Source organism: Phyllopteryx taeniolatus, chromosome 12 (genome assembly GCF_024500385.1).
Source record: "Phyllopteryx taeniolatus isolate TA_2022b chromosome 12, UOR_Ptae_1.2, whole genome shotgun sequence".
Taxonomy (NCBI): Eukaryota; Metazoa; Chordata; class Actinopteri; order Syngnathiformes; family Syngnathidae; genus Phyllopteryx; species Phyllopteryx taeniolatus.
Window position 1 is genome coordinate 19,680,925 of NC_084513.1, and position 26,552 is coordinate 19,707,476.

At 42.6% G+C, this 26,552-nt stretch overlaps 1 protein-coding gene across 6 annotated transcripts; it reads right to left on the reverse strand.

Annotated features, from left to right (window-relative positions):
* Window positions 1-144: 144 nt before the first annotated feature.
* On the reverse strand, window positions 145-26,436 carry dop1b (DOP1 leucine zipper like protein B). 6 transcript variants are annotated; one of them, XM_061791890.1, is made up of 40 exons: window positions 26,245-26,434; window positions 25,601-25,694; window positions 25,424-25,503; window positions 23,639-23,817; window positions 21,527-21,708; window positions 21,276-21,446; window positions 20,596-20,785; window positions 20,403-20,501; window positions 19,760-19,883; window positions 19,524-19,633; window positions 17,358-17,469; window positions 17,154-17,274; window positions 16,013-16,132; window positions 15,735-15,840; window positions 15,420-15,656; window positions 14,549-14,850; window positions 13,532-13,917; window positions 12,641-12,912; window positions 12,404-12,556; window positions 12,217-12,308; window positions 10,849-11,039; window positions 8,622-10,167; window positions 7,660-7,759; window positions 7,369-7,557; window positions 6,913-7,035; window positions 6,705-6,839; window positions 6,569-6,624; window positions 5,660-5,764; window positions 5,495-5,561; window positions 5,249-5,423; window positions 4,867-4,949; window positions 4,634-4,743; window positions 4,393-4,542; window positions 4,123-4,184; window positions 3,911-4,039; window positions 3,007-3,143; window positions 2,880-2,935; window positions 2,659-2,802; window positions 1,147-1,279; window positions 145-1,074 (listed from the first exon to the last, which is right to left on the reverse strand). In XM_061791890.1, exons 4-40 carry the CDS (start codon window positions 23,774-23,776, stop codon window positions 817-819), a joined length of 6,864 nt encoding a protein of 2,287 aa, XP_061647874.1. In that variant the 5' UTR covers window positions 23,777-23,817; window positions 25,424-25,503; window positions 25,601-25,694; window positions 26,245-26,434; the 3' UTR covers window positions 145-816. The 6 variants fall into 6 exon arrangements, 5 of the variants coding, with proteins under 5 accessions (XP_061647874.1, XP_061647878.1, XP_061647876.1 ...); XM_061791894.1 differs by having other exon boundaries at window positions 5,249-5,408; window positions 26,245-26,433; XM_061791892.1 differs by lacking the exon at window positions 25,601-25,694.
* Window positions 26,437-26,552: the final 116 nt, after the last annotated feature.

Consider the following 26,552-nt stretch of genomic DNA (forward strand, 5'->3'; position numbering starts at 1 on the left):
TTTTTCCAATATTACATCCAAGTTTTTTTTCTTAATTTTGAACTTTGTTAGGTCTTCCTACGTCACTACCGGTCAGTTTCAATTCCACAAAATGCTGAATAAAAAACAAAAAGGGCGGTAAAACAACACACTGTAACCACTTCATTCATTAGCATTTTTTATTTCAACTTTGATATGGTCCTTTCAACACTGAAATAATTTACGTAGACATTTCAACATGGACAGAGGTAAAAGATAGCAGGAATTTGTAAAAAGCTATCTTGGAACAATTAAATCACATTTCCCTTAATACCCAAAATGGCATGTAAACAACATAAAAACTAGGGGGGCTGTGATGTTCAATAACAATCAAGAATAGATTACTCAAGACAAAACAGAACATTCTCATGGTCAGACATCAGAACACAAATGTTTAGTCAAGGAAACTGGTGTCTCTCGTTATTTGCTTTCAAGTACAAAGATATGAACTATTCTTAAGGTGTGCGCACTCCAACACCACAATTTAAGGTGTGTGTGGCAAAAACACGCCTATGCAAATTTGCAAAACTTCCATCTTTCATAGTGGGTACTTTTCTTTAAACTGTCGAGGACAACATTCAACAGATGGTCATTTGTGACATAAACTGACAGAATATACTATAATCCCAAAACGGCACCTTGCAAACATCTTACCGCACAGCCCCTCTGCTTTTTAAATACAGATTCAGTGTATTTATATGCAGATCTGTTAAAACATTTAAAATAAATTGCAACGCATGTTTCATATGTAGCAGTTAACGAAAATGGGCTGTGCCCATTTGCAGAGTTCTCTTCCATTCAATTCTCCATGTCGTCCAAGAACTCTTCCTCAACGATGCGCTCAAGTCGGTCCAACACTGCATCCGTGCTGGCTGCGGGGTAGTCTACAACCTGAGGCGGGGGCGTTGGGTGACTGTGGGTGGGCGGCCCCTGGAAGGAACAGCACAGGGTAAAAAGGAAAGGCAACAAGTGGGTGATGGAGGACAAGGAACACTGGGTGAGTAGGGGGAATTCCAGTTGCTCCGTAGCAGATTCCTCACTCAGCCCGTTGAGAGCCTGCGAAATAAGTGCACAAAATTCAGTTAACTGCTTGGGTATCAACATACAGCTATTAATATCTGATTTTACCCCGTAACGTTGCTGTATTCCCTCCAGAATTCGGACAACGTGGGGCTTGCACTCCTGTTCGCCCTCAATCAGTGCACTCTCTGGACCGCTGTAGTGGTTCATGTCTACTTCTGGAACAAATGCCCAGCGATACCTGAACACAGAATGTGGTGTCTTTTATTATTTTCTTTTTATAAATGTTTTTTGTCTTTTATTTACATAAGTGTTTGAACTCATAAAAGTACCTTTGCCTGTATTAAGAATTACTGTAATCTCTTGCGCTTGATTAAAAGTGTCCGAATATTTGATTTCAATATAATCAGCCCTTGCCGTTCGGAGGCAACTCTAGCTCTTCTTGTACGGTGAGTTTCCTAATGGAATCGTAAGGATGCCAGGAAATATTAAGAAAGTTCTTTAAAACAGGTGGAAATTCACCCATTTAAAACAACAACAAAAAAACTTACAAATTTTAAGGCAAAGAAGTGTAATGTTATGCAATGGCCAAGTCAATCACCTGACCTGAATTCGATGGAGTATGCATTTCACTTACTGAAGAAAGAACTAGGGAAAATGCCTCAAGAACAAGCATGAACTGAAGACTGTTGCAGTAAAGGCTTGGCAGAGCATCACCAGGGATTAAAACCAGTGTCTGGTGATATCTATGCGTTCTAGATTTACTCTTGGTCCCTTAAAAAGTCAGAGGCATACTGTACATACAAACTAGGGGCGGAACAAATTATGAAAACCGTCCAAACCGCTCTTGGCGACTGTTTCAGTTCCATTCATGTGTCCTGTTTGGTTCATAACCACGCAAAACTCTTTTTCTCCTTTACTAATAAGGCGAAGAGAATCGTGTCGCTGTCCCAATATTTATGGACCTGACTGTATCTCCATCGGGGAAAAGTTCTTTCACAATCAAGATTTTCTCGTTTTATCACCCAGCCCTAAAATACATATTTTGACAGACCGCCGTAGCCACTGTGTAGCAACACCCGGACTCTCCTCCTTACTCAGCCACTGTTGCCGGCCCCCCGAGTTGCACGGTTTGTGGTGGAGTTTCTCATGTGGCGCATAATTGAGGATGAGCTCAACTGAACTGAAAAAAAATGTATCAGTTTATCATCAGTTTATCAGTTTCTTTTTGAAAGGGGACAATGCAATTTCATAAAACACATGAAGTACACATGGTTAAAAAAGCCAGAATTAGCCAGAAGGCTAGTTTTCATCTGTAGTCCCCTGGCCATGATGTTCCATTTGAACGCGTCTACAAGTCTACCCCCCCCCCAAAAAAAATATAAATAAATAAATAAATGCTTGTTACGCAAATGGGCAGTAAATCTGGTGTGTTTTTTAAAATTTCAGTTTGCACGCGCACCTGTCCACCACCTGTGTGCACCCCTGAATTGAATCTCAAACTTTTAACCTCAAGGAGCCGGACCAACCACTGACAAAAGCTAAGCCATTGCCCGAACAACCAATGTGGCACCACAGCTTCAAATGATGACATCCCTTTTGCCAAAGGAGACTGCTTACATCTGAAAGAGTGGTATCCTCTCTGGGGGGAAGGCCAAGGATGTGTCCAGAAACTTGCAAGCTGACAGGTACATGTCCAACTCCGCCTGGGAGAAATTCACAGGAGCGTTTCTGTCGAGGGCTCCGCGGACGACTTTGGCCATCCTGGGAGCACACAAGGAGGGATAACAGTTATGTAAAATGACATGGTCAGGATTCAGAAATCAAAATAAAGAGCTCACTTTGAGACATCTTTATCTACCAGCAGAGCTTTCTCAAGACGTGCAAATATGCGAATCTGAGAAAACAAACAGTTATTACAATAGATATACAGTGTGGGCCATGTGTGAAAATCTTAAAAATCCTTACAAGCTCTGTGACCATGATAGGCCAAAGAGATGTCAGGTGCTGGGATGAAATCCGCAGCAGGAGGACACGGAACATCAGGAATATCTGAGCGGAAACAGCGGTGCTGGGATTCATTCGTAAAGCCTCTGTGAGACGCTCTGGTGGAACAATTTTGTTAGCGTCATTTGGAAATGTAAAAGCAGTGTGGGGAACATTTTGAAGTTTGCTCACTTACAAAGAAATTAAGTCTCTAATTGTTATGGTTGAATGCTGATTTTATTAAGAGAAGGAAAATGAGTCAAAGTGTAGAAAATAAATAAATAAAAATAAGAAAAATCACAAAATTATAGTTGTAAACTGTTGTGCTTCAGAAATAAGTATATGATCCCCAAGTAAAACACAAGCTAGTACAGTGGTGCCTCAATACAAAACAGTCATCTCATTGAAATAAATGGAAATTCCATTATTCCGTTCCAGCCTCCCAAAAACAACAACAAAAAAAGTTTGTAATGTGTTTTTAATGACAAAACTACAACTCTATAGTATTATACTTTACGAAAACGACATATTAAACAGGTTTTGTTACAATTTATGCTTCAATGCAAATTGTACTGCTCTTTGCACCTTGGCCACCTGGGGGCAGTAAAAGACAGGCATACGATAACACTGTACAGGAGACTCCCGCTCCGCTCGTGACTTCTCAGTACGGCAGTAATATTAGTCGCACTTCGCAGAGAATATAAAAACGTGCCTGTGAATGTTGTTTTGGGGTTGTGTTTTTCAACTGATATAGTCTATTACCATAATCATTAAAAACTATGAAAATTGGAGACTCACTTTCTTTTGTAAGTGAGCAAACTAATAAATACAGCAGAGGATTACATATTTTCACCCCTGTGCATAATATTGAGAAACGATGTCACACCTTGGATGAGGGGTAGATAGAGATGATACTGATCGAGTTCTCCACTGAACATTGCAAATGCCTGGCGCTTCCAGAGCATGGGTTTCTGGTCGACATTGGCAAACAGCTTCAGGGAGCCACTCTGCATGCCTAAAAAGTCAATATCAAACGTGACATTCATACAATTGTCCCTCCTCCGGCATCTACTATGTCATCAAGGCGCATGTACTCACTCATGAGGTCTTTAAACATGGTCTTCTCATGAGTCAGCAAGTGGTCAATTATGGCTTTCCAACTGGAGAGAACACAAAACACAAAGGTTCATTAGACAATGATCGCGCATCATCGATGTAGAATAATATTAAAACAAACAGTAAAGATGACTAATAAAATGTTAATTAAAAAACCTTTGAGATGCTGAATTTTTACCTTCCACTTTACATTCGCAACCTCTGTGTGTATAAAGCACCAAAATACTATAGCAATGATATAATGATACTAACCTGGGTGCACAGGAGGCATCCATTGTGAAGAAAAGGGGATCCATGAAGAGCTCAAAGACCTCTTTCCTCCAGGCTCTCTTGGTGTAGGCATAACCACTCAGGCTGCTCAACAGCTGGGCTCCTGCATCAAAGCTGGGCATGTTGTAGGCACTACAAAGAGGACAACTTTACTAGTACAGTTGACTCATTAATCCTGAAGTGCTTGTACTGTACGGTGATGGTGGTAAAAAACAATAGTTACCTGTGATTCTTCAAGTAGGGAAAAACGTAGTACATGAGACGAGAAATAAGAGGCACCGCTTTCTCCTTCTCGTCACTGCGGTACACCATGTCAAGAAGTGGTGCCAAGATCTACACAGTGAGATAAATGTGTTATTATGAATACTTACAAAAAAATATTTGCCAGTGGACCTCCGCTTCTCTAAGCCACTTATATACAGTATATACACACACACAGTATGGTATAAAAGATACCTCAGCTAGGAGCACAAGGGCCTGCACGCTGTAAACGGAGGGAGCCGAGGATGAAACCATGGCGCTGGCTTGAGCCATCGACTCTGCCGAGAGGAAGAACAATTAGCTCTTCTTCACGCGCAAGAACAACTTGTGAATTTAAGGCAGATCTATATTTTTTTAAAAAGTGAAGAAAAAGCCCTTAACACTCTAATAAGTAAGAGGCAAATTTCTGATGAGTAGTGCAGCCATTAAGGTATAAACAGCACAAAAATCTCCAAGCCTTCGACAAAAAAAAACACAAAAAACTATAGTATTTGTTATCAATGCAATAACTGTTCATTTAAAGCTATTTTGAATTCAATTTGCTGATAGCCTAGCAGGCAGACAAATCAATAGTTACCACAGTGATCGCCGTCCATATCCGCGTCGTCAGGCTCGTCCATTTCGGGGCGCACCTGCGGCTGAACTTTGACCTCAAGGCTGCGGCTCAGCCAACTGGTTTGCTCGAGAGACGAACCCGCGATTCCACCAACGGCCTCCAGGATACGCTGAGTTACCTCCTGCACCAATCGCCGCTATTATCAACAGCATCCATAGTTTCTCCTCATTGGTCTATCAAGTGCTTAAACAAGAGTGGTCTTTATACCTGCAGATCTCGAGTATCCTTCTTATTGTCCAAATTGGGGAGTCTATTGACAACTTCATTGAGAATACTGCGAGTGACATTTGTCATTGAAGCACATGAAAAATGTAATCAAACTTCAATGTCTTGATTGCAAACTAAATATTAAATATCTGTGCACAAACTGACCCCAGCAATAAGAAGTGACCAGGGGGAGCCAGGTTCAGTTGGACAGACTCCCGTAGCAGACTGAGGAGAGGGGCGATGTTCTCCTGCAGGGCTTGTGCTGTAACGCTACATATTATTTTAAGAAGATGGGGTAAGCATTTACAAAAACACCTTACAGTGCAGGGGTAGGCAAACATTTGTTTTGTAAAAGTGGCAGAAGGGCCAAGTCATTCGAAGTTGAGGTCAAAAGAAAAAAAAGTTCAAATAATTCACTCATTTTTTTTATTAGATCATTTATAAATGATTTTATGATAATTAACAAAATAAAGAAATTTATTTTATTAATTAAGACTTGGCGGCACGGTGGACGACTGGTTAGAGCGTCAGCCTCACAGTTCTGAGGAGCGGGGTTCAATCCCCGGCCGCGCCTGTGTGGAGGTTGCATGTTCTCCCCGTGCCTGCGTGGGTTTTCTCCGGGCACTCCGGTTTCCTCCCACATCCCAAAAACATGCATGAATTGAAGACTCTAAATTGCCCGTAGGTGTGAAAGTGAGTGCGAATGATTGTTTGTTTGTATGTGCCCTGAGATTGGCTGGCAACCAGTTCAGGGTGTACCCCGCCTCCTGCCCGATGTTAGCTGGGATAGGCTCCAGCACGCCCGCGACCCTCGTGAGGAGAAGCGGCTCAGAAAATGGATTTATGGATAATTAAGACTTCCGCTTTGTGAGCATCTAAACGCAAAAGGTTTGCAATACTGACTAGGCTCGTTTCATTGCATGTCCTAGTGCCGCCACTGGTCGTCATACTGGTAACTCGGCTTTTGGATGAGAAAAAAAATTGCTGCCCCAAAAACCACGACTTCAACCAGAGCGAATTGTGGTCAAGTTTGAGGGTGAATCTGAAGATCCAGATGTGTCTGATGCTTCTTACCTTTTAATATAAGCATAAATGAACTGCAACATGGGGATGTCCACCAGGGTTGACTTCTAATTCAGAGACAGCAGAAGGTTTCTTACAAAAAGGTGGGCGATAATGCAAATCCTGAGTACTAGTTGTTTTTTGGTACCTGATCTGCTTTGAGCTGGTGTGGCTTTTTCACCACTTCCTTGACCAACTGTAGGATTGTGTCGGTGTGCAAGGTGTTCAAGGATTTCACCAGCTCTACAATGGTTAGATGAGACTCACTGACCACAGGTAAAACCTAAAGAAGAAACAGACGCTCTTAATCCAATTCTTACACGTGACTGTCTCTTGGAAAACATTGCTGTTCTTACATTGTTCGTGTGACTCCTTTTACTCTTCCTGCTGCGCCATGCAGCTCCCAGCGAAGCCATCAGCGGAATCCCATATTGGCCAGTCAGAGGGAGCAGGAACTGCAATATCCGCTGCCGTAGAATCTAAGCGAGCACATGGCAATAATGAATGGATAATGAATGAAATTTGCTACTGCGTTAAATATACAATTCAATTTGGTCGATTAAGCACATTGATATATAAGCTGCAGCCACTAAATAAAAAAAAAAACAAATCTGAGATTGTTTAACACATAAAACACACTGGCTTATGAGCCACACATTAGAAATACAGTGCTGTCCCCCCTGGAGTGCACACCTTTGTTCGAGGGTGGCAATAGTGTTACACAGGTAGAATTGAATGGCAATTATAATGGTATGGTATGCTAATGCCATCTCCCACGAATAGCTGTATTAAGGTGTGCAGCAACAACATACCTTGGTGCTTTTAAACAAGACAGAAGAACTGTGCTTGCTGCTTGTTGCAGAGTCAGGCGGCCGCTTGTGCAACTCTTCCTTCCTAACCACGCCCCATAGCAACGCCATGCTACTGAGCATGTGCGGCAGCGCCTCCAGCACAGCGCTGCGTCCGTTACGGATGTCAACAGAGTCGCAGGCTACCGAGGTCTGACGAGACAGACAAAAATCAAAATCAAAAATGTGTTAATACGTGGTCCTGTAAACAGAACATCGTCTGTATACTGTATATACAGTATGCGTGAGACTCACCCGCTTGTTGTCCAGTAGGCAGTAGTGTGCAATGGTGGTCAGGCCTTCTAGAAGGGTCAGAGGGTAGTCTGGTGCAATGTTCTCCCGCCTGCCAGTTACACTGAACAAAGCAGAAACACAAATCTATCAAATCAAATGAATACAGTGGAACCTCCAAAATCTAACAGCCCTGGAGTAGTAGTACAGTTTGTAATAATATGCCCAGAAAATTAAAGAAAACATACACTTCAAACAATCATCATAATGTAGGCTGACTTTAGCAAAGTTCACGAGCCTTCAACTCTGCGACCTTCTAAAATACACGGGGCAGATTTGGCCCGCCACATCATTTTGTGTGACCCACTAAAGCAAATCCTGTGCGTCAACTCCATGTTTCTCCTCCTAAATTCTGCACCAAAATTGCACAATGTCTTTAGTTTTAAAAACGTTTAGTGAAAGCATTTCGGTTAACAAGCCCATTTTGAAAATAAATTGAAAAATTGCTGAATGAACAACTATTTTGCATGACTTCTGATTTCAAATAAATACATTTGTTGTGTTGAGAACCTGCAAACTCCATATAGGAAGCGGGAGCCGACACTGGAACCCAGAAGCTCAGAACTGTGAGGCAGATGTGCCAACCACTAGCACACCATGCTGCCTGAGTTTGAGCCGAGAATTTGTTAATTCACATTCCATTATTTCTTTGTTTTTAAATTAGACCAACTTGGAAGTCAAACAGCATCATGGAACAGTTTGTGTTTGACTTTGGAGGTTCGACTCACTGTATATTTGACCTCATACAGAAATCAAGATCATTGGTAATAGGGAGAAATGTTAGCGATATACAGTAGATACCTTTTTTGTAGCTTCTAATGATATTTATTTAGCACGTAGTTATATGGGGCAACACGGTGAACTAGGATGGCTGGATGGGTGAGGTCAGGTGTGTGAACCTGAGCGAACAATTGTGCCGGATTTACCTCTGATTTGTCCTTCCTCCATCGTGCTCATAAAGCTTCACCAGTTCATCCAAGTTCCTGCAAATCTGATTCATGAGTGGAGCCACAATGATGCCCAAAGAGCGGCCCAAGTATGGCAGAGAGGAGCATAGCAGTGCCACCCAGTGTGGGTGCATGGTGTAGCCGTATTGCGGCTGCAGAGCCCTGGCAGCGGCGGAAACAAACATGCCCTGGGCGGTGATGGGGTGGCTCTGGACATACTGGGCTGCCTTGATGGACTGCTGAAACAGAACGGCTGTTTGCCACCCCCGTGTGAGGGGGTTACTGCCAGTCGGAGATTCTGCGGGCTGACCGGAAGACCCGCCGGATCCAGTCCCAGAGAGAGTCCCACTGGGCCACACGTGGTACTCCAAGACTATGAGGGCCTGGAGGAGTTGGAGCAATTCCATCTGTAAGGGATATTGCTCCTGTCCTTCTCCCTGCCCGACGTTCACGAGACTCTCTTCCGATAGTCCACCATCTTCATCCAGCAGCTCAAGACCCTTGGTTGTTCGCTTGTCCGTACCCCTTTGGCTTATATACATAGAAGCTGAAAGTGTAAGTAAAGCATATTGCTGCACTTTACATCCAGCGAGGAGTTTGTGAATGTGATCAAGGCTGCCCTCATGTCTTTGTGCCATGCAAGTGAGCTGGTTCACCATACGCGTCAACACTTCCACACTCTTCACCTGAACATCTCTATTGCCCTGCAAGTCGAGAGGCCCAAGGCTCTGCCAGGACGAGTAATGAGAGCAGAGAAATCGCAGGCACAAGTTCATTAGCAGCTCGATGAGGAGAGAAGGGGGCACGGAGGGGAAGGACGAAGGGGAAAGCAAACCGCCGTAGAAGCTCATGCCATCCTGAGCTTGCTGGTGGCGCTGCAAGAGGTTTGAAACAAGGTTTAGGTGTGCGGCAGAGCTAGTGTCCAGAGAAGTGGAGGAGAACGCCTCCACTAGAGGGCACTCAGCGTTGCTCCTCAGCAGGCTATCGAGCAGCGCCAAGCCTTGGAGCAGATGGCGCCAACCGCCCGCTACGTGATAGAGAAGCACATGATGGAACAGTGATCCAATGGCCTCTTTTTTCTCACGTTCCTGTTTTAACAAACGAGATCTGGCCATGGCCTCCAACTCCAGATCCTCGTCATCCTCGCTTGACAGCGAATCAGACGCCTGCGTGCGCTCGGACTCCACCCTCCGCAGGCCATTGACCATTCCTCCCTCATCGGTGCCAGAGCCCGAATTCTCAGTGGATACTTGGGCACCGCTGGTATCGGCCGATTCCGTGTTCTCGCTTTTGACAGCCTCCTTTTCATCCTCCTCTCCGTCCTCCTCCACTGTCTCCTCGCTCTCGCTCCTGGATGCCACCAAAGCGGCGCCTAGACTGGACAACTCGGAACCGCTGTCTAATTGTAGCCACAGAGATTCCCGGTCTATGACGTTCTGGGGATTCAAGGCGTTGGTCTCAGTAGCCATGGCATCCGTTGCTTTTGTAGACCACCGACTTCTGTTGTTTAGAACCTTGAGGTTGCCTTTAAAAGAGAAGAAAAAACATAGCAAACCCGTTTATTCAAGTGATTGAAGCGACCCCCAAATATTTTTGTATATTAATAGTTTCAACAATATATATAAATAACACATGCAAATGTGCCACAACTGTCATTTCACACTAATCTTACCATATTACCCTACAAAATAAATGGCTAATAGATGATCTGATTGTGAAAAAATCTCCTGGAAATATGGGTGTGCATGGGCCAAAGCCCTGTCAAGAGGAAGATAGTGCTAGGCGGCATTATTTTTCAATTACACAAAAATAGTGCTAAACAGTACGACTTCTATATTTGACAGAGGAGGAACACAGAAACATCGAATAGGTGAGTTTTTCAGCAAATCACAGGGAATAGCCCCCGCCCCCCTAAAAGAAAATTGGGTGAATTTGTGAGTAGCAAAACACCAATTGGCGGAGGAATACGCAACTTACTTGACATCAATTACTACTTTCCTATTAGTCAGGGCTTTGACCCATCCTGTGGCATCAAAAAAAAGCACAAAACCACAAACAGGTGTGTTTGTCAGTGAATAGCTGAGTCTAGGTACCAGACTAGAATAGGTGAATTACAAACCATGAATACGCTCGGGTTCACTTCATAACATGAAAAAAAAATGGCCTGCTAAAAAAAAAAAAAAAAAAAAAAGAAAGACAAACTAACCAGCAGTGACATTTTGTTTGATGGCCTGAATGGAGCAACGCTGAGTGGATGGGTGAAGCAGCAAGAGCAGGATGGGCTCCAGGATCCGGATCACGTCGTTGAGGGACAGAGCTCGCACCAACCAGCACTGTGCTGCTGCACTTATTGAGCTGTCCGTGCATCTTAGATTCTCCACCACAACACACAGTGACCTGAAGGAGAAAGAACCACATTTGTAATCAAAGACTGATTGAAAATAATACGGTTTACGGAGAAGTTCCATTGCTACGGCGGGAATGTAACCCGAATTTGCACGTAAGGTGCTTTCATCACTAGTCTACAGTAATGCAGTAGTAAAGTCATTATTAAAGTTGATACAAATATCAAACAGAATAATACGAATTAGGGGTGTAACAAATCAGCAGATAGGCTGCAGCTCACCCACAACTAAAATGAGGACAAGCGGTAAAGAAAATGGATGGCTGAATCAAGGCTCTTTAACTCATTCACTGCCAGCCTTCCCAGTTAAACATGGATATTTGACTTCTAAAGCCGTCAATGGCAGTCAATGGAGCAGTTTTGCTAATCAATGACTTCATTTCAGATGCAACTTTCTAATTTTGAGGAGTAATATTTTTTACAGGTTAATCCCACAGCAAGGGACAGAGGGGTAAACCAGGGGTTTTGTGGGGTCCAGGGCTAGGCAGAGACCACCTGCCAGACCTTTAGGCCAGGTCATTGCTTTAGGTCATTGTGATTAATCTATGGAAAATGAACCAAATAAAAGCTTACATTTTCACAAATATTTGTTGTTTTCATTTATTAACAACAATTTTTGGCATAGAGAACAAGCAACTAATTAAAAATCTGAACTGCAATAAACACTAACAGTGTACTGTCGACTGCAGAATTAGGACATCTGGGTCTGGTTGACTGATAATTGTACATGAAGAGGGACATACGTGTAAATATTTTAGAGTCCAAAGTTACCACAGGTGCCCCAGGTACCAACACAGGATGACTAATGATTAGAAGTATCAAATTAAAATTCAACATCACAGAGATGTAAAAGATTTTTGATTATACGTTGACAATACGACACTACAACTAGGTTACCCTACCGACCCCGCCGCGTTGTTGTTGGCCACTTCTTGCCTGGCTTTGGCCCAGCGACGGAGCCGGCGGCGGGCTATCACAGAGTTTCTCCAGCCTGCTCCCGCTCGCCACGCATGGCTCATTTATGCCATGCCCGGCTCATGCTCAGCGGATAAACAGTTTTGCTTTTCAATGTCTTTTTGTGAGGCACAAAATGCTAATTTTGATGCAAATCCACTTATTTCAAGCCTTGTGAAGGATGTATTTGTTGTAATTGTGTCCAAATACGGTAACCTGTCAAAGGAGCGGCAATTCCTGTTCGACTGGATCTCACGGGTCAGGTGCCAGAGGATCGAGAAGCGGTGCAGGGCTTCAAGCCGAACAGCCTGGGCCACACAATCGCAAGAATCAGTGTTTATTTTTTGTATAATTTGCCTATGTCATCATAAGCATAAAGTAGCACCTCAACAGGTATTTTCACCTTCTCCTTGTGCGACAGCGCCTGGCAGATAATGTCTTCGCAGATGGTTGCTGATGGAGCCAAACAGTGAAGGCGGTAAAAGAGCTCCACGCAGGCAATGTGTTGCTCTCGACGCTCCGTGTCCAGTTGGCTCCAAAGTACCAGGGTAACCCTCTGTATCACAACACACAATTAAAATATCTTCAGTCCCGTACATATTTTTAAGATTGTTAGGGTAGCACAAACGTTTCCCTCAACCTGGTAAAAGTCAGTGCCCTCTTCTATGGCGCAAAGCAAAGTGGGAAAAATGGGGGGCACGGTGATCATCTGCAGCTGCCCACTCAGGGGGTTAGTGTCGGACGTCTGGTAGCGCCTCTTCTTGTCCTGGATGACCAGCGCTAAGGACTGGGAGTGGTTGATGAGCTCCAGCAGAGAGGCCACTGCAGTATGTTGGATTTTGTAGTCCCTTGACATGCAGCACAATGTCATCAAAGACCTCAGCCACATGGGCAAGCTCTCCGCGTCATCTCCTGTGAAGGATAAACGACCTCGTTAATGTCATTGTTTGAGTCTCATAATACACGTTTTTCATAATTGGGGAAAGGGAGACGTTTATTTGTCTTAAGTGGATGACACACCAGGTGACAAAATGGGCCACACCATCTACTTAAGGGATGGGCTATATATAGATAGCGAGAGAGAGAGAGAGAGAGAGAGAGCGCGATAGAGAGATCGAGAGATAGATTTCAGGCCTCTTGGCAGAAAATCATATGAAACTCAGGAATGCGTGCACCAATACTGGAAAAAGTTGGTTTGGTAAAATACAGGACCTTGAATGCTTAAAATTAACTAACTTCAAATGCATATTTTCCTCCTTCAGAATAAGTGTTGAAATCTTAATGTGATTCTGGCTAAAATGGCTTGATTTCAGCAAGACAAGAAATATTGTGTGTTAACTCATAATTTTTTCACAATGTATTCTAAGGAAAGCATGTCACAGACGTTATTAAGACACCAGGGGGGTGAATTCAGTAACAATAAGCATGATATGTCTCCTTTAAAGTTTCAAGGCTTTCAACTTTGAAGGTTCCGCTGTACATCTGTGGGTGAAAGCTAAGTGGAGGAAGTAGAGGAAAGCAAGTGACTGACCTGCTTGGCCAAACATGTCTGTGTGGAGAGTCAAGGCTTCCTCTTCACTTAGGTAAACAGGGAAGGTGGTACACTCCAGGAGCAGGTGGCAGGTGGCAGCGAAGGCCTGCCGACACGCCTCGGAGATCTCAGCCCTGCCTCGTGGCCTGTAACCAGCAGCCCAGTCCAGGCAACTGCTGCGCTCTTTTTTCTTCTCTGCTTGTTGGGCCTCAGATGCGGACTGATGTTTTAGCTTATTAGGGGTGAAGAATTCTGTCAGTTTCTCTTTAATTTCCAATCCACCTTTGCTTCGTAATAAAGCCTTATGATCCGCATGGCCAGTCATGACGTCAGCCTTGGGCCTTTCTTCCTGTGCTTCAACATCCTCCACCTGTACCAGCAGGTGTCTAAAACATAGGAGAGAAAGGATTTGTTTCGATTCATTCAATGAGATAAACAATACAAAATCTATCTATCTATTGCTGATAATCATCGCAAGCTTTTAAAAAGCAGCATGTCACCAGACACTTTTTGACACTCGAATGCCAGTCTGCATATTGTCCAATGAGTATTAAATTTTGGGAGGGGAGGGGAAGGGGGGGAGTCCTGATAAAAGTAAAATAAGCTTTCAGAAAATAAAGTTATTATGATTACGACAATGCTTGAGCACCACAAAAAAAAACTCCATATGCCATGCTGTGCTTGCATGAGTTTTTCCTCGGGGTACCCCAGCATCCTCCCACAGTCCAAAAACATGCATGTTTGGTTCAAGAAGACTCTAAAAATTGTCCATATTTGTGAATGTGATTGTGACCGACTGGTCGGTTTTCTTAATGTGTGCCCCTCGACAAGTCCATATTGGACCCCGCCTCTTGCCAAAAGTAAGCTGAGTTAGTGAGAACAAGCTCTATAGAAAATGGATGGATGGATGAAGCTTTTAAATGATCATGGCCTCATATATATATTTTTTTAATGTAAAAAAAATATATATGTATTTTAATCAGTGTGTGGTCTGTTGTCAAAAAATGGGTAGTTTACCTTGTTGCTATGAAAGCCAGGATGTCCTGCAGGCATTGTGCTGTGGTGTCGACACTGCCGCCCCTTCTCCACACTCCAGGACTATTTTTGCACGTTCCATTGGCCCTGGAGCCCACAGCGGGTAGAAGATGCTGCTCTGACGGCGAGGCACTGACGCCCAGCCCGCTGTCCTCTGATCGGAGTGTCGGGTAGCCTCCATCTGCAGGCTCTGCCTCATTTGCAGCTCTGTTCAGCTCGTCATCTCCATGGTGACCATTACCTTCACCAACACCGTCACCTCTCTCGCCTCTCTTCTCTACATCCTAGAAAGAAGCAGAATTTACACCGCGAGACAGCCGAATAAATCACTACAAAAAACATGTTTTACCAATAGAAGAAATATTGTAGAAAGTACAATGCAGTGATTCCCACCCACTGTGCTGTGGCACAATGTCTTTTTATAGCACAGTGCAATGCGCCGTCGACCAGCCTATTCATTGCCAACCTATTATGCTGGTGTGGCACGACAACAACACTTTGCCACATTGAAACCTTTTTTTTGTTTGTTTTTGTCCCCATGATTTTATGAAACTTTGTAATTTAGGCACAGTCACAGCTCATCTTTCTATGCCAGCAGAAGAATTAACTATTCTTCCACTAGATGAGCAGAAGGTGTTGCCGCATGTTGCCATTCATATAACAGAATAAATCATGGCTTCCTGCGAGTGTATCAACTCTGTGTTCAATTAAACAAGCCAAGTCAATTTGTGAGTAAAGTGAGACGAAATCATCATTATTCCAGTATATGTATTTATTGTGACATTTTTGTCTGGTGGAGTGCCTTGACATTAACAAAGGTTGGGAAACATTGCCCTAATGATCAAACCTATACCTGAATAATTGTTTCATCCTCCTCTTGCGCCTCTACCACCGTATCCTCTGTGTGGGCTCCGGCCTCAAAGTCCATGAATGCCACAGGCATCTGGATCTTACTCAGCACTTTGAAGCATGCCCGTAGGCCCTGTGTGACATCCTCCAAGCGAACAGAGTCCATGTGGCCGCGCAGGGTCCGCAACATTGTGCCAAGCATTTCGGGAAGGAAGTGGGACTGGATATCAGCATGGAGCTCCTGTGAAAGAACACGGGGATTAGGAAACTACTGTTTGCGTACAGTTCATGTTCCGATTAACAACTAGAGATTCTTTACCAGAGGAAGAACATCAAGCAAAAAAATAATAAGATTGGACATTTCCGTGACAGAGGGAGCAGGACAGCTGCTGTCTTGCTGAGCCGTTGGTGGATCGTTGTTGTCACTATAAAAGAAAAAAGAAAAAAACCAAAATTATAATCCCACCAACAGTACAACATAGAGTGAGACTTCACATTGCATATGGAATTGGCAATTTTGCACATAAACATGATTGTGACTCTGCCTTGGGGTGCCAATTCAATGTGATGATGTGTGGTCATGAAACACTGTCTCACCTGAGAGACGTGCAGAAGCATTGAGTCATGTAATCCCACAGGTACTCAGTGTCCATGGAGCTCACAAGCATATTCATCGTCTTTATGATCTCTGCTCCGTTCTTGTTTTCTTTTATCATGCTGTTAAAATTCAACAAGGTCAAAAATCAATGCGCGGCAAAACCCATTGAGTCTTACAGCACCTCATATTAAATCTACATCTGGGCTTTCCAGATCTAGGTATGATGTCATTAAGCCTTCATTTGTTGTCAGAATGACCAAAAATTAAATGAGACTAAAGCCATCTGTTTTTGCAGATATCTTAACCTTTTGTAATTATGCCATCATATGTTGACCCAATGACCAAAAATATTTTTTCTCTCGTTTAACTCACACTTAACCATGTACTTTTGTCATCTTCACTTTTGAACGGGCCTTCATGGGGAGCCCTAAAAGTCAAATTTCAGTCATGACAAGTTAAAATAAATAAATCAAAAATCTAAATGATACAAACCCCAAACCTCGTATTATAGCACTTTGTGGGGTTTCCATACATGTACAGTATTATATTTTTTTGTAACTATGCCCTCATCTGTTGACACATAATGGAAAAAAAAACAAAAACTTGTTTTTAATGCTTGTATATGAGAAGAACAAAATCAACATTTTCTTTTTTTAACTCGCATATTAATGGTAAAACACCAAACAGTCATAACTTCTCATAGGGAAACTCACCCTGTTGGGAGCCCTAAAAGTCAATTTTAATTCATGAGAGGATTAAGAAAAGAAAAAAAAAAGCAGAACAAACACCATATGTTGTCTTAAAGCAGTTAATATGGGCTTTCCAGATCTATTAACATTTTGTCATTATGCCTTTATATGTTGACACAATGACAAAAGTCTTTAACTGTTGCTTAACTTGCCTATGAATGCAAAACATTAAATAGTCACCATATGGATTTATTTTTCACCCTAAAACTTGGTTTTCATGCCTGACAAAGATACAAATCAACGTGCAACAAACCCAATCAATTGAGTCATAACTCATATTAAAGCCCTCGATGTGGACAAGGTCCTTTGGTCACCATACATTTAACAGGTAACTTTTTATTGAGTTGATTTGGGAAAGCCATTGATGGTTGTCTGTCTGCGCTTCCCTAACCTGGCTAACTGGTTGCCGGAGAGCCTTGAACTGGTGATGGCATCTTCACCCAGCATCTCTCGACAGTAGCTGTAAAAGGCTCGGACCACCTCCAACAGTACACTGCTCAAGACCATTGGCCCTGGACACAGATGCCAGAGTAGTACTCATAAAATCAAGTGAAGAATCATTTCTTATTTTCATGTCCTTGTGTGCCGGACTTACCCAACTCCGGTTTATCCAGCAGGCTGATAATGATGCGAAAAGGCCTGAGGTAGCCAATCACATTCTCCGGTTTGCTCTCGACATCCTTCTGTTTGAGGATGTTAATCAGACCCTGAAGCCACAGACCCGCCAGATGGGAAAGAAGTAACATGTGAGAAACAAACATCAGATAAAACACTGTGCAAACACAGCACATGTGACCAACGTGTAGTATTCTATTGCTTCTTGTTTATTTTCCAAGTGTTCAAGTCTTTTTTTTTTTTCCCTCCCCCCAATGGTCTAAATGTTGTTTTTGTTGCCCTGGAAGATCATTGTAGTGATTGACATGACATGTATGCAATCAAAACATACTTCCAAATAAATACCATGTCCATAGTTTTCATTTTATTACCTAGTTAATTTTGTTACCTCGGCGATCTGTTTTTCCGTATTTATCTCATCCGTATTTCATCTTAATTTAAGCAATATGGTTATCACACCATCATTTGTGTACAGACATGACAGTAGTTACCGCTTAAGTAGGTGTTTTTATGTCACAGTCAACAACTCCAAAGGAGAACACCCCAGAAGTGGTATAATTTAGAGTTATGCCAAAATCTTTGGGGAAAAATAGGTCTCAAAAGGCAATCAAAATTATCAGTTCAATCCAGTGTCATGCAAGACATCAGCAGATCTCATCAGCAGACTGCTTTCCTTTTTTTGTGATACAAGCAGATAAAGTAATAAAAGTAAATACATTACATGCACAGAGTAGCCAAAAACAAAAATCTCTGTTACTTTAGAACAGGGGTCAGTAACCTTTGGCACGCATGCCACGGGTGGCACTCCTCGGCATAAACACTGGCACACTGCTTTAGGACCTGGGGTGATGGTGCCTGTACTGAGGGAGCGGCAACACGGAATGGCGTGCACACAGGCGTAGCAAGTGCAGGGAGGCTGACATGATGTAAAAGTACGCATGTTCGACTTGGCGTCACAGTGACGTGAAAAAGCGCCTCGAGAGAGGGACTGGTTGAGTGATTCCCGAGTGCTATTTTGGCTGACTTGTACTGTGCCCCGAAAAACAACAATCAACCACCCCCGCTCGCCCCCTGTCAACATTTGGTTTTCAGGCTGTAAAACTTAAAAGTTCATAACGGCACAATGCACACTCCTTTAGAAGAAAATGGTTGCCGACTCCCGCTTTAGAATGACGAGATGTAAAAGTCGTCCTCCAAAGAATTAAGTAAGCATTTAGTGGAAAAAAAAAACTACTCTAGTCGTAACTTCTGATTTATATACTTTCTAAATAGCGCATAAATGTGAAAGACAAAAATATAAAATGGGATTAAAGAAATTCAAATATTTCTCAAGAGTATCACTTAAAACAATAGCTGTTCAAAATGTTATTTGAGTGAACGTAATGGGCTAAATGTCGCTCGTTACTACATACACGACTGTAGTAATACCTATAAAATCCCACAAGGTGACAGCATTGCTCTGCACACGCACGTTCCAGTTACACATCTTAATTGGATGTCTGTCCAGTGCCTTCAAAGGATTAGTAGTTTTATTTTATTCTGGTTTTATTTCGTTTTACTACATGGTGGTAAACTTCTTTGTTACTGTTAGGAATGTACTTTAAAACTTAATAATGTTATGGTTATTTTAAAAAGTGGTGGTGATAGCCTGGAACTAATTAATTCATGTTACCTTATTTTTTATTGAAAAAAACTGTTGAGGGAAAGCAATTTGGTCAACCAGCGAAATGGAACAGATTGTGTTCGTAGTAATTTTTTCTACATCTCACTAAATTACAATATTGTGGAAAACAATTTATTTAAGTGCGGTATTTCAATTTAAAAAGTGAAAATCATATAGATTTACTGAGTGAAATGATAATTGATTTTTTTTTTGGGTTAACTTTGATCATTATAGTTTACTGATTAAGAACAAAACAAATTCACCATCCCAAGAAATTACATTATCACATCAAAAAAGCAAGAAAAATTATTATTCCTTTAGAACCCAAGTAGGAATTGGCCTTCTGAAAATGTTCATTTATAAGCAGTCATTACTTACATACAATATTGACTTATGAAGGCATGAAGATGACAGCTTTTCCACAATACTCCAATTTATTTAGATGCACCTGTATATATTTGTATCTCAACACGTGTCAGGTACCTGCACAATAAGATCCTTGGAGTACGTGTTAAAGTAAAACAACATATGTTCCTCTGCTGAAGAAGACATGGTTGGATGCGGAGCAACCATTTCTCCTTTGATGTCTGTGCCTGGGGAAAAAAAAGAAGCACATAAAAACAAACAGTACAGCAAAGTGAGAAAACCAGAAATTGAACTAACACTACCATGAAGGTAGTAAGCGAGTCATCACTTAATGCATCCTTATCACCAGTTACCTAGGAGCCATGCATAGAGACGCCTGTTGAGGGACATGTCTCTGCGGAGTAATGTAAGTGAAGCAGCGGAAACCACTGTGGTCATGTCATCAATGCTCATTACGATGCTGGCCTCCGCTGGGTCCTAAACAAACAACCGAAAAAGACAGGAGAAAATAAACATCTGCCAAGCACAATTATGCCGCCTTTTCATTGTACAGTACCGGCTCGGTTCACTGTTGCTTGTTTAATGTTGCGTTTGTAGTTTGGAATGGCGTACAACTGCACTTCATTCTATTGACCTAAATGTAGCAAAATAAGGTAACCAAGACATGAATGGTCCATAGATCCCAACATTAAAGGAGCTAAATCAGACTTGAGGCTCAGGCTGCACCCCAGTCATCATGGTAGCGAAAGTCGCCATTAGCTCAGCACTATATGGGGTCGTTAGCTTGCATGAAATAAGGCCAGCATGTAAAAACTGGCCAATTTTAGCAAGTGTGTAAAGTGTACTATCATTCTTGATCCTTGTTATTTTAAAGAAAAAATGCCACAGACATGTTAAAACAACTGAGTTTTAAATTGTGAAAGAATGCATGTCTCCTCTAAAACATGGTAATTAAAAAAATTATACTGTGGAAGTTATGGTTTAGAGTTTAATTACCAGGGATGTGGACAAAGGGAAAAAGAAGAGCAGGATTTCCAGCATGTTTCTCTGCACCAGCACATTTGAGTCTTGCAGGGAAAGACACACAGACTTCATCTGCACAAAGACAGTTGAAGAGGAGTTCAGTAAAAAAACGGCGAACTTCATTGGGGCTGAATGAATTCATATCCTAGAAGATGAATGTGCTCACCGCCACGCGATGGTCATAGCCGAGCATGTGTTTCTGCTGTTGCAGGGGCAAAGTGCGGTCAAAGTGCGCGACTATAAAGTTGGTGGCGGGCAGTCGCACTACGGGACTGACGAGTATACAACCCCACAGGGCTCCATAGAACACCTGCTGACCCACCAGCAGAGACAACTTAAGCAGCAAGGCATCGGTCCTGGACACAGAAAGATACACAGGTCAAAACAGACTGTTTTCCCTATGACAAGGAAGGAGGCTGGGGGAAGTCAATCACACTGAACACAATTTTTTACAAAATTACTATTTTTATAAGAACATTAATATTATCTGTAAAGAAAAACATTATTCCTCCTCCTTCTGTGGAAGTTGATGCAAGTTAATGAACGGAAAAAATAACGCTGGAATTTTCTAAAATATAATTTCGTATCAGTAGAAGTAATATGAATATCTAATTTCAGTAGAAATAAAACAAATTCGGTGAAGAAAAAAAAACCCAGAAAAAAAGTTACGTTTTATGTCATTTGAGTTTCATTCGAGGGAGGCGGAAGAGAAAAGAACAAATAAATAAATAAAATAAAAAAATAAAATCAACTAACATTGGAAATTTGATTTTTCAAAATAAAAATTGGATATTTTATTTTAAGGCCATATCGCCAAGCCCTACATAGGACCATTGCCTAGTATACCTGTCGTTGACATCCAGACCCTCCTCCAGGCCGGGCAGCAGTCCTGTTATGAAGGCCTGAAGACTGGGCAGTAAAGCCCTCTGCAGTGGTAAATAGTAACGCTCGTACAGCGTGAGCAAGACAGGCTTCACTGCCATGGCTGCATGGCCTAACAGCGGGAACAAGCCTGAGCTAAAAATGCAGAAACAAATGCGTCAAAGCAAAATGCACATAGCACTTCAGCTTAGCCATCTCTTCTTTTTTTTTTTTACCTGTAAATGAACAAATCCTTGGCCAGCCATTTTGTCCCGATAATTTTGAAGATGACCTCGTAGGTCTCCAGAGCCTTGAGGTGCACCCCGCTGGGTAAGGCCGGGTGCAGGCACTGGGCCAGACGCTTGCCGATGATGAGCCTCTTGGGCAGGAGGGAGTAGCGAAGGTTACTCTGCAGGGCCTGACGGGGAGTGAAAGGAAATAAGCAAAAACTGTGCTCCGGCCAAAAACATTGGACCTCATTCACTAATAAATGCGTAGAAATGTTCTTACCCTGCGCACAAGTGAACCATATACACAAAATCACCATCAGATTCATGACAACTACGTACCTGACAATTTTGTCATCATTGGCATGCCTATATACACACACACACAGAATACTACTACTACTACTGTAATGTTGGTCATGACGGTGATACTTAAATAACAGCAAATTATTATTTTGGGCGGTACTTGGTAGGACTACACAATATGGCGCAAAACCAATATCTCGATATTTTTAGGCTATATCGCGACACACGATACACTATGTTCTGATTTATACTGTAAATAACTATATAAATGTTAAGGTTAACCCTTTGATTCATATGATGAGAGAACTATAATTAATCAAGCAGAGACTACAGCTGGATTTTGAACATAAAAATGAAATACTAGTTTTAAAGAGGCACTGAGCAGACATCCGTGTTTTGTTTCTAAAGACATTAAATATGTTTGAAGTGTTGAAAACATATGCAAAGACAAAACAATATGGTGCTGAATTGTTGAGATATAGCTCAAGCATCATTTTCATCGTTTGGAGTTTCCTGATTTTGTGGGTGGGGCTAAAGCACAGCCCCGTGACATCACATTAGCTGTGGCGTGGACTTTCTAGCACGAGTTCCCTCCCCGACTATATGAGGACAAAGTGACTTTGTTTCTTTTGGCTATGCTGCTCAGTTGTGAGTTAGCTGTGCTTAGCTTCCATAACAAGGACCATTTACCTCTCCAGCGAGCAGTTAACAAGCTAACGTTCGCTACACCCCAAAAACGTGTCTTCGCTAAATGCCTCAATTTACAGAACTGCTCGGTGATGTTTTCTTAAGCTCCCAGAAAATGAGGAAATAAAAAAAGGATTGACTTTTTAAAGACACACGCAGACGGCGAGCTGAACATCAACACCACCAGCCGACAGTGCAGTGCGCATTTTACAACGGATAGTTTTGTAAACATTAACCGAGACGTGGGTTACTTGATACTAGTGAATGGGGCAGTGCCGACTCTCTCACTACTTGGGCTTTCTCTTATCGTCTCGCTGTCATCAGGTACCATGTTCGGCTGTGACATTATGTCACCGACAACGAGGGTCAGTTGACTTGTGTGCTTATTTTTACAATTATAGTCCACGATAACCATTCAATTTTGAAGTTGCGCCTCCTAATGTGATTTTACACCGTATAAGCTATGACCCCCTCAGTATGTTTGATTCCTTTTGACGCATCCATCTGACACGCTCATAGCGTCTGAGAGCTGGCCTTTATGATTCGTTATTTATTTATTTTTATTCATTAAAATGTAACATTACTCTTCTCTGTGGCGTGTCTAATTTGCATGCCATTTGTTGGGCCTGCTTAGTGCTGACACAAAAACACGCACAGGAGTTTTCTGGATGGGCGGGGGACTGTGCTGCTTACTGTGAGAGGTGCACTGGCAGAGTGAAAAGCAGAAAAGTGAGGATTCGTACTCAATAATCGCGATATAGCCATTTTATACAGCTCACGTGCAAAAACACGCGCTATATCGAGTATATTCGATATATCGAGTATATTCGATATATCCCCCACCCCTAGTCCTTGGTGCATAAAGTTCGAGAGAATCGATGATTTAGTCTTCAATGAACCTAACGAGTGTTTTTGCGATGTGGGAGAGAGCCAGACTACCTAGAGAAAACTCAAGCACAGGGAGAACATGCACACTGCACACAGGAATGCTGTAGCAGAGATTCACAGCCCAAACCTCAGAACTCTTAACCATTAACCATTAATCCACCGTGCTGCCCACAATATATACTGTCTACTATAATACCAATCCTTCTCAATCAGGTAGCCCAACACGAGTCCTGCTATTACCTTGTTAAGTTTGCCCAAGGAGGAGATTAGATCCGCCCATTCGCTCGACGATTCAAAGTTTCGCAGCGCCTTCTCGATCACCGCCGCATAGTTACGGTAGCGGTAGTCGTTCTGCAGTTCCACTTCCTCAGGATCCATGTCGCACGTCAGTCGGGCGCCAGCATGTTCTCACAACGTGTCTGCAAAAACAGAAAAGCCAAACAACATGTTCTTTTATGAGGCAATAGGCGTGGATGGAAATCAACTTCTCGTGTCGTCTCTCTGAAAAGCTTTCATCCCTCTGGGGCTTGTTTCTGGTAAATAGAATTATGCAGCACATGTGAGTGAGTGAGATTGTGTGTGCGTGTTTGTGTGTGTGTGTTTGTGAGTGTGAGTGTAAGATTAGAGAGGAAAGGGTTGGTGGAGGGGGGGCATCGGGACTCTATGGCTTAGCAGAGATGAGCTTTGCACGAGGAGGACATGCCGCTTCATCATCCCCTCAGACATGGTGGAATTTTTGTTCACAGATGCCTGGAACATTCAATGCCGCTTGTTATGCCACGCAAACATATCATGCCAACATTCTTTAGGGCGGTGCAGCGAGCCGTGGGCTGACCGTGTCTATTTTCCCTCCATCCTAACCACCTGTGGGGGGAAATTACAATTTGTTCTAACTAGCAGTGGTACGTTATATTAAATTAGCCAACGATGTTTACTGTAGATGTGCAGTTGTGTAACTTAAGCCAGTTGAACTTTGCAATAGGCACGTTACAGCTTTTTTCATCAAGTGTGAAATGATCCCAGACTTTGAACATTCTGTCTTTTACGCACTCTTATCTTCCTGGCTCACACCTATTGCTATGAGAGTCTTTAGCGGCACTCCGTGTGGAAAAATAGTCACCGCAAAATCCCACGGTATGCGAATAATACACAATATAAGTACAATAAAACAGAATTTGCAATGCAGTGAAGGCGCAATAAATTTACAGCAATATCGCAACAGATGACTGCACTGCGATACAGACGTGCCAACCACTAGGCTTCCATGCTGCCCTCATTGCAAAACTTTTCAAATATTTTCTTGTTTCGGCATTCTTTCCGCCTGTGGTATTTTTTGCTCCATATTTTCTCCACAGTTCAAAGCACATCAAAGTGGAGAAATAATATTTAAAAGTGTCACTTAAATTCATCCAAACGAAGTTAAAATCATTAGTGTCACTCCCCCTTATAAATACTTTTATGGTTTTGTTTACAATGGTGGACCTTTTTTTAGGAGCCCATGTCTGGAAATTTCATGCGAGCCGAAAAATACCATAATCGAGTTACATGAAAACTTCGATAGATGGAGAGTAACAAACAGCAACAGCAAAGACAGAAACCAATGAAGTGAGGGTTTCATTGTTGGAGCGTGGATGATAGCATCACGGGAAACAATATTAAATAGAAATAGAATAGCATAAAAAAAATTGGGTGATGCTTGAGAATTAATGCAATGACTTACAAGAATGTCAATTGTCAAACTTGACATGAATAGCGAAATCTGAGAGTAATTGACACCCCCCCCCCAAAAAAAACATTTATAAATTGTTCATAGGTTTGAATGATTGTTGCTTGTCAATATGTTCCCTGCGACTGACTGTCGACCAGTCCAGGTTGTTGTACCCTGCCTCTCACCCAAAGTCAGCTGAGATACACTCCAGCTATCCCACAACGCTAATGAGAATACACACTACAGAAAATGGAGAGATATGGATATGGATGATACAATAAAGGACAGCGTGGTCGCCGAGTGGTTAGTACATCGACCTCTGAGGTTCAGGGTTGAAATGTCAGCTGCGGCCTTCCTGTGTGGAGTTTGCATGTTCTCCAGGTTTTCTCCAGTTACTCTACAATACAAAAAAAATGCATCTTAGCTTCATTACAGACTCTAAATTGACCAAAGGTGTGAATGTGAGTGTGAATGTTTGTTTGTCTGTAAGTGACCTGCGATTAGCTGGCGACCACTCCAGGGTGTACCCACTGTCTCCCACCTCTCACCCAAAAGTAAGCTGGGATAGGCTCCAGCTCACTCGCAACCCTAAGGAGAACAAGGACTATAGAAAATTAATTGATTTTATAATAAAGGGCAGCACACTGTACGAGTGGTTAGCACATCCGCATCTGAGGTTCTGGGTCAAATCTCGGCCTCCAGTTTGCATGTTCTGCTTCCACGTACACCCAAGGACCCAATTTTAGACCTGGTCAACAATGCTGCAGACTATCCAAAATCTTAAACTCGCTTCGTGTTTTTGCGTGGACACAACCGACGACCACTACTGCGGCGGACGGCGTCACCTGACTGACACTATATTCCCACCACACCTGACCACAGCATTCATTATGATGAGGCAGCATTTGGCCTGATGACAGCATCCCTAGTTGAAGAGTCTATTATGTTACTGCAATGTGTATGAAAAGGGAGGGGGGGGGGGGGGGAACGCCACTCCCCTCAGAGAATAGCATATATTACAGTGGAACTAAGGCTTAGCTAGCATGGGGAAAAACATTGCATTTGTGTGTGAATGCGAGGTGAGCTAAGCTAAGCTAAACTAGCCGTGTATATCAGGTGCATCAATACAATGACTCACCGAATTAAAGGCGAGATGAGCGGAAGCTCAGTCGTTTCGATGAAGCCGAGCAGGGAGGCGTAACATTTAAAAAAAAAAAAAAGAGACTTTTGGCGTCAATGTGGTTTTCTTTAAACAGAGAGGTGGGAGATGTTACTTAGTTCTTTGAGTAGAGGAGTGCATCAAAACGAAGTGTTCCGATCACCACAGTCAGAACTGGGCGGTATACTTCAACTGCTGCTGATACACAGTGGACGAGCGGACTGTTCCATACCCGGATCGCTACGGGGTGGAGTGAGGAGCTGTCTAACCGTAGATTAGTTTAAAAC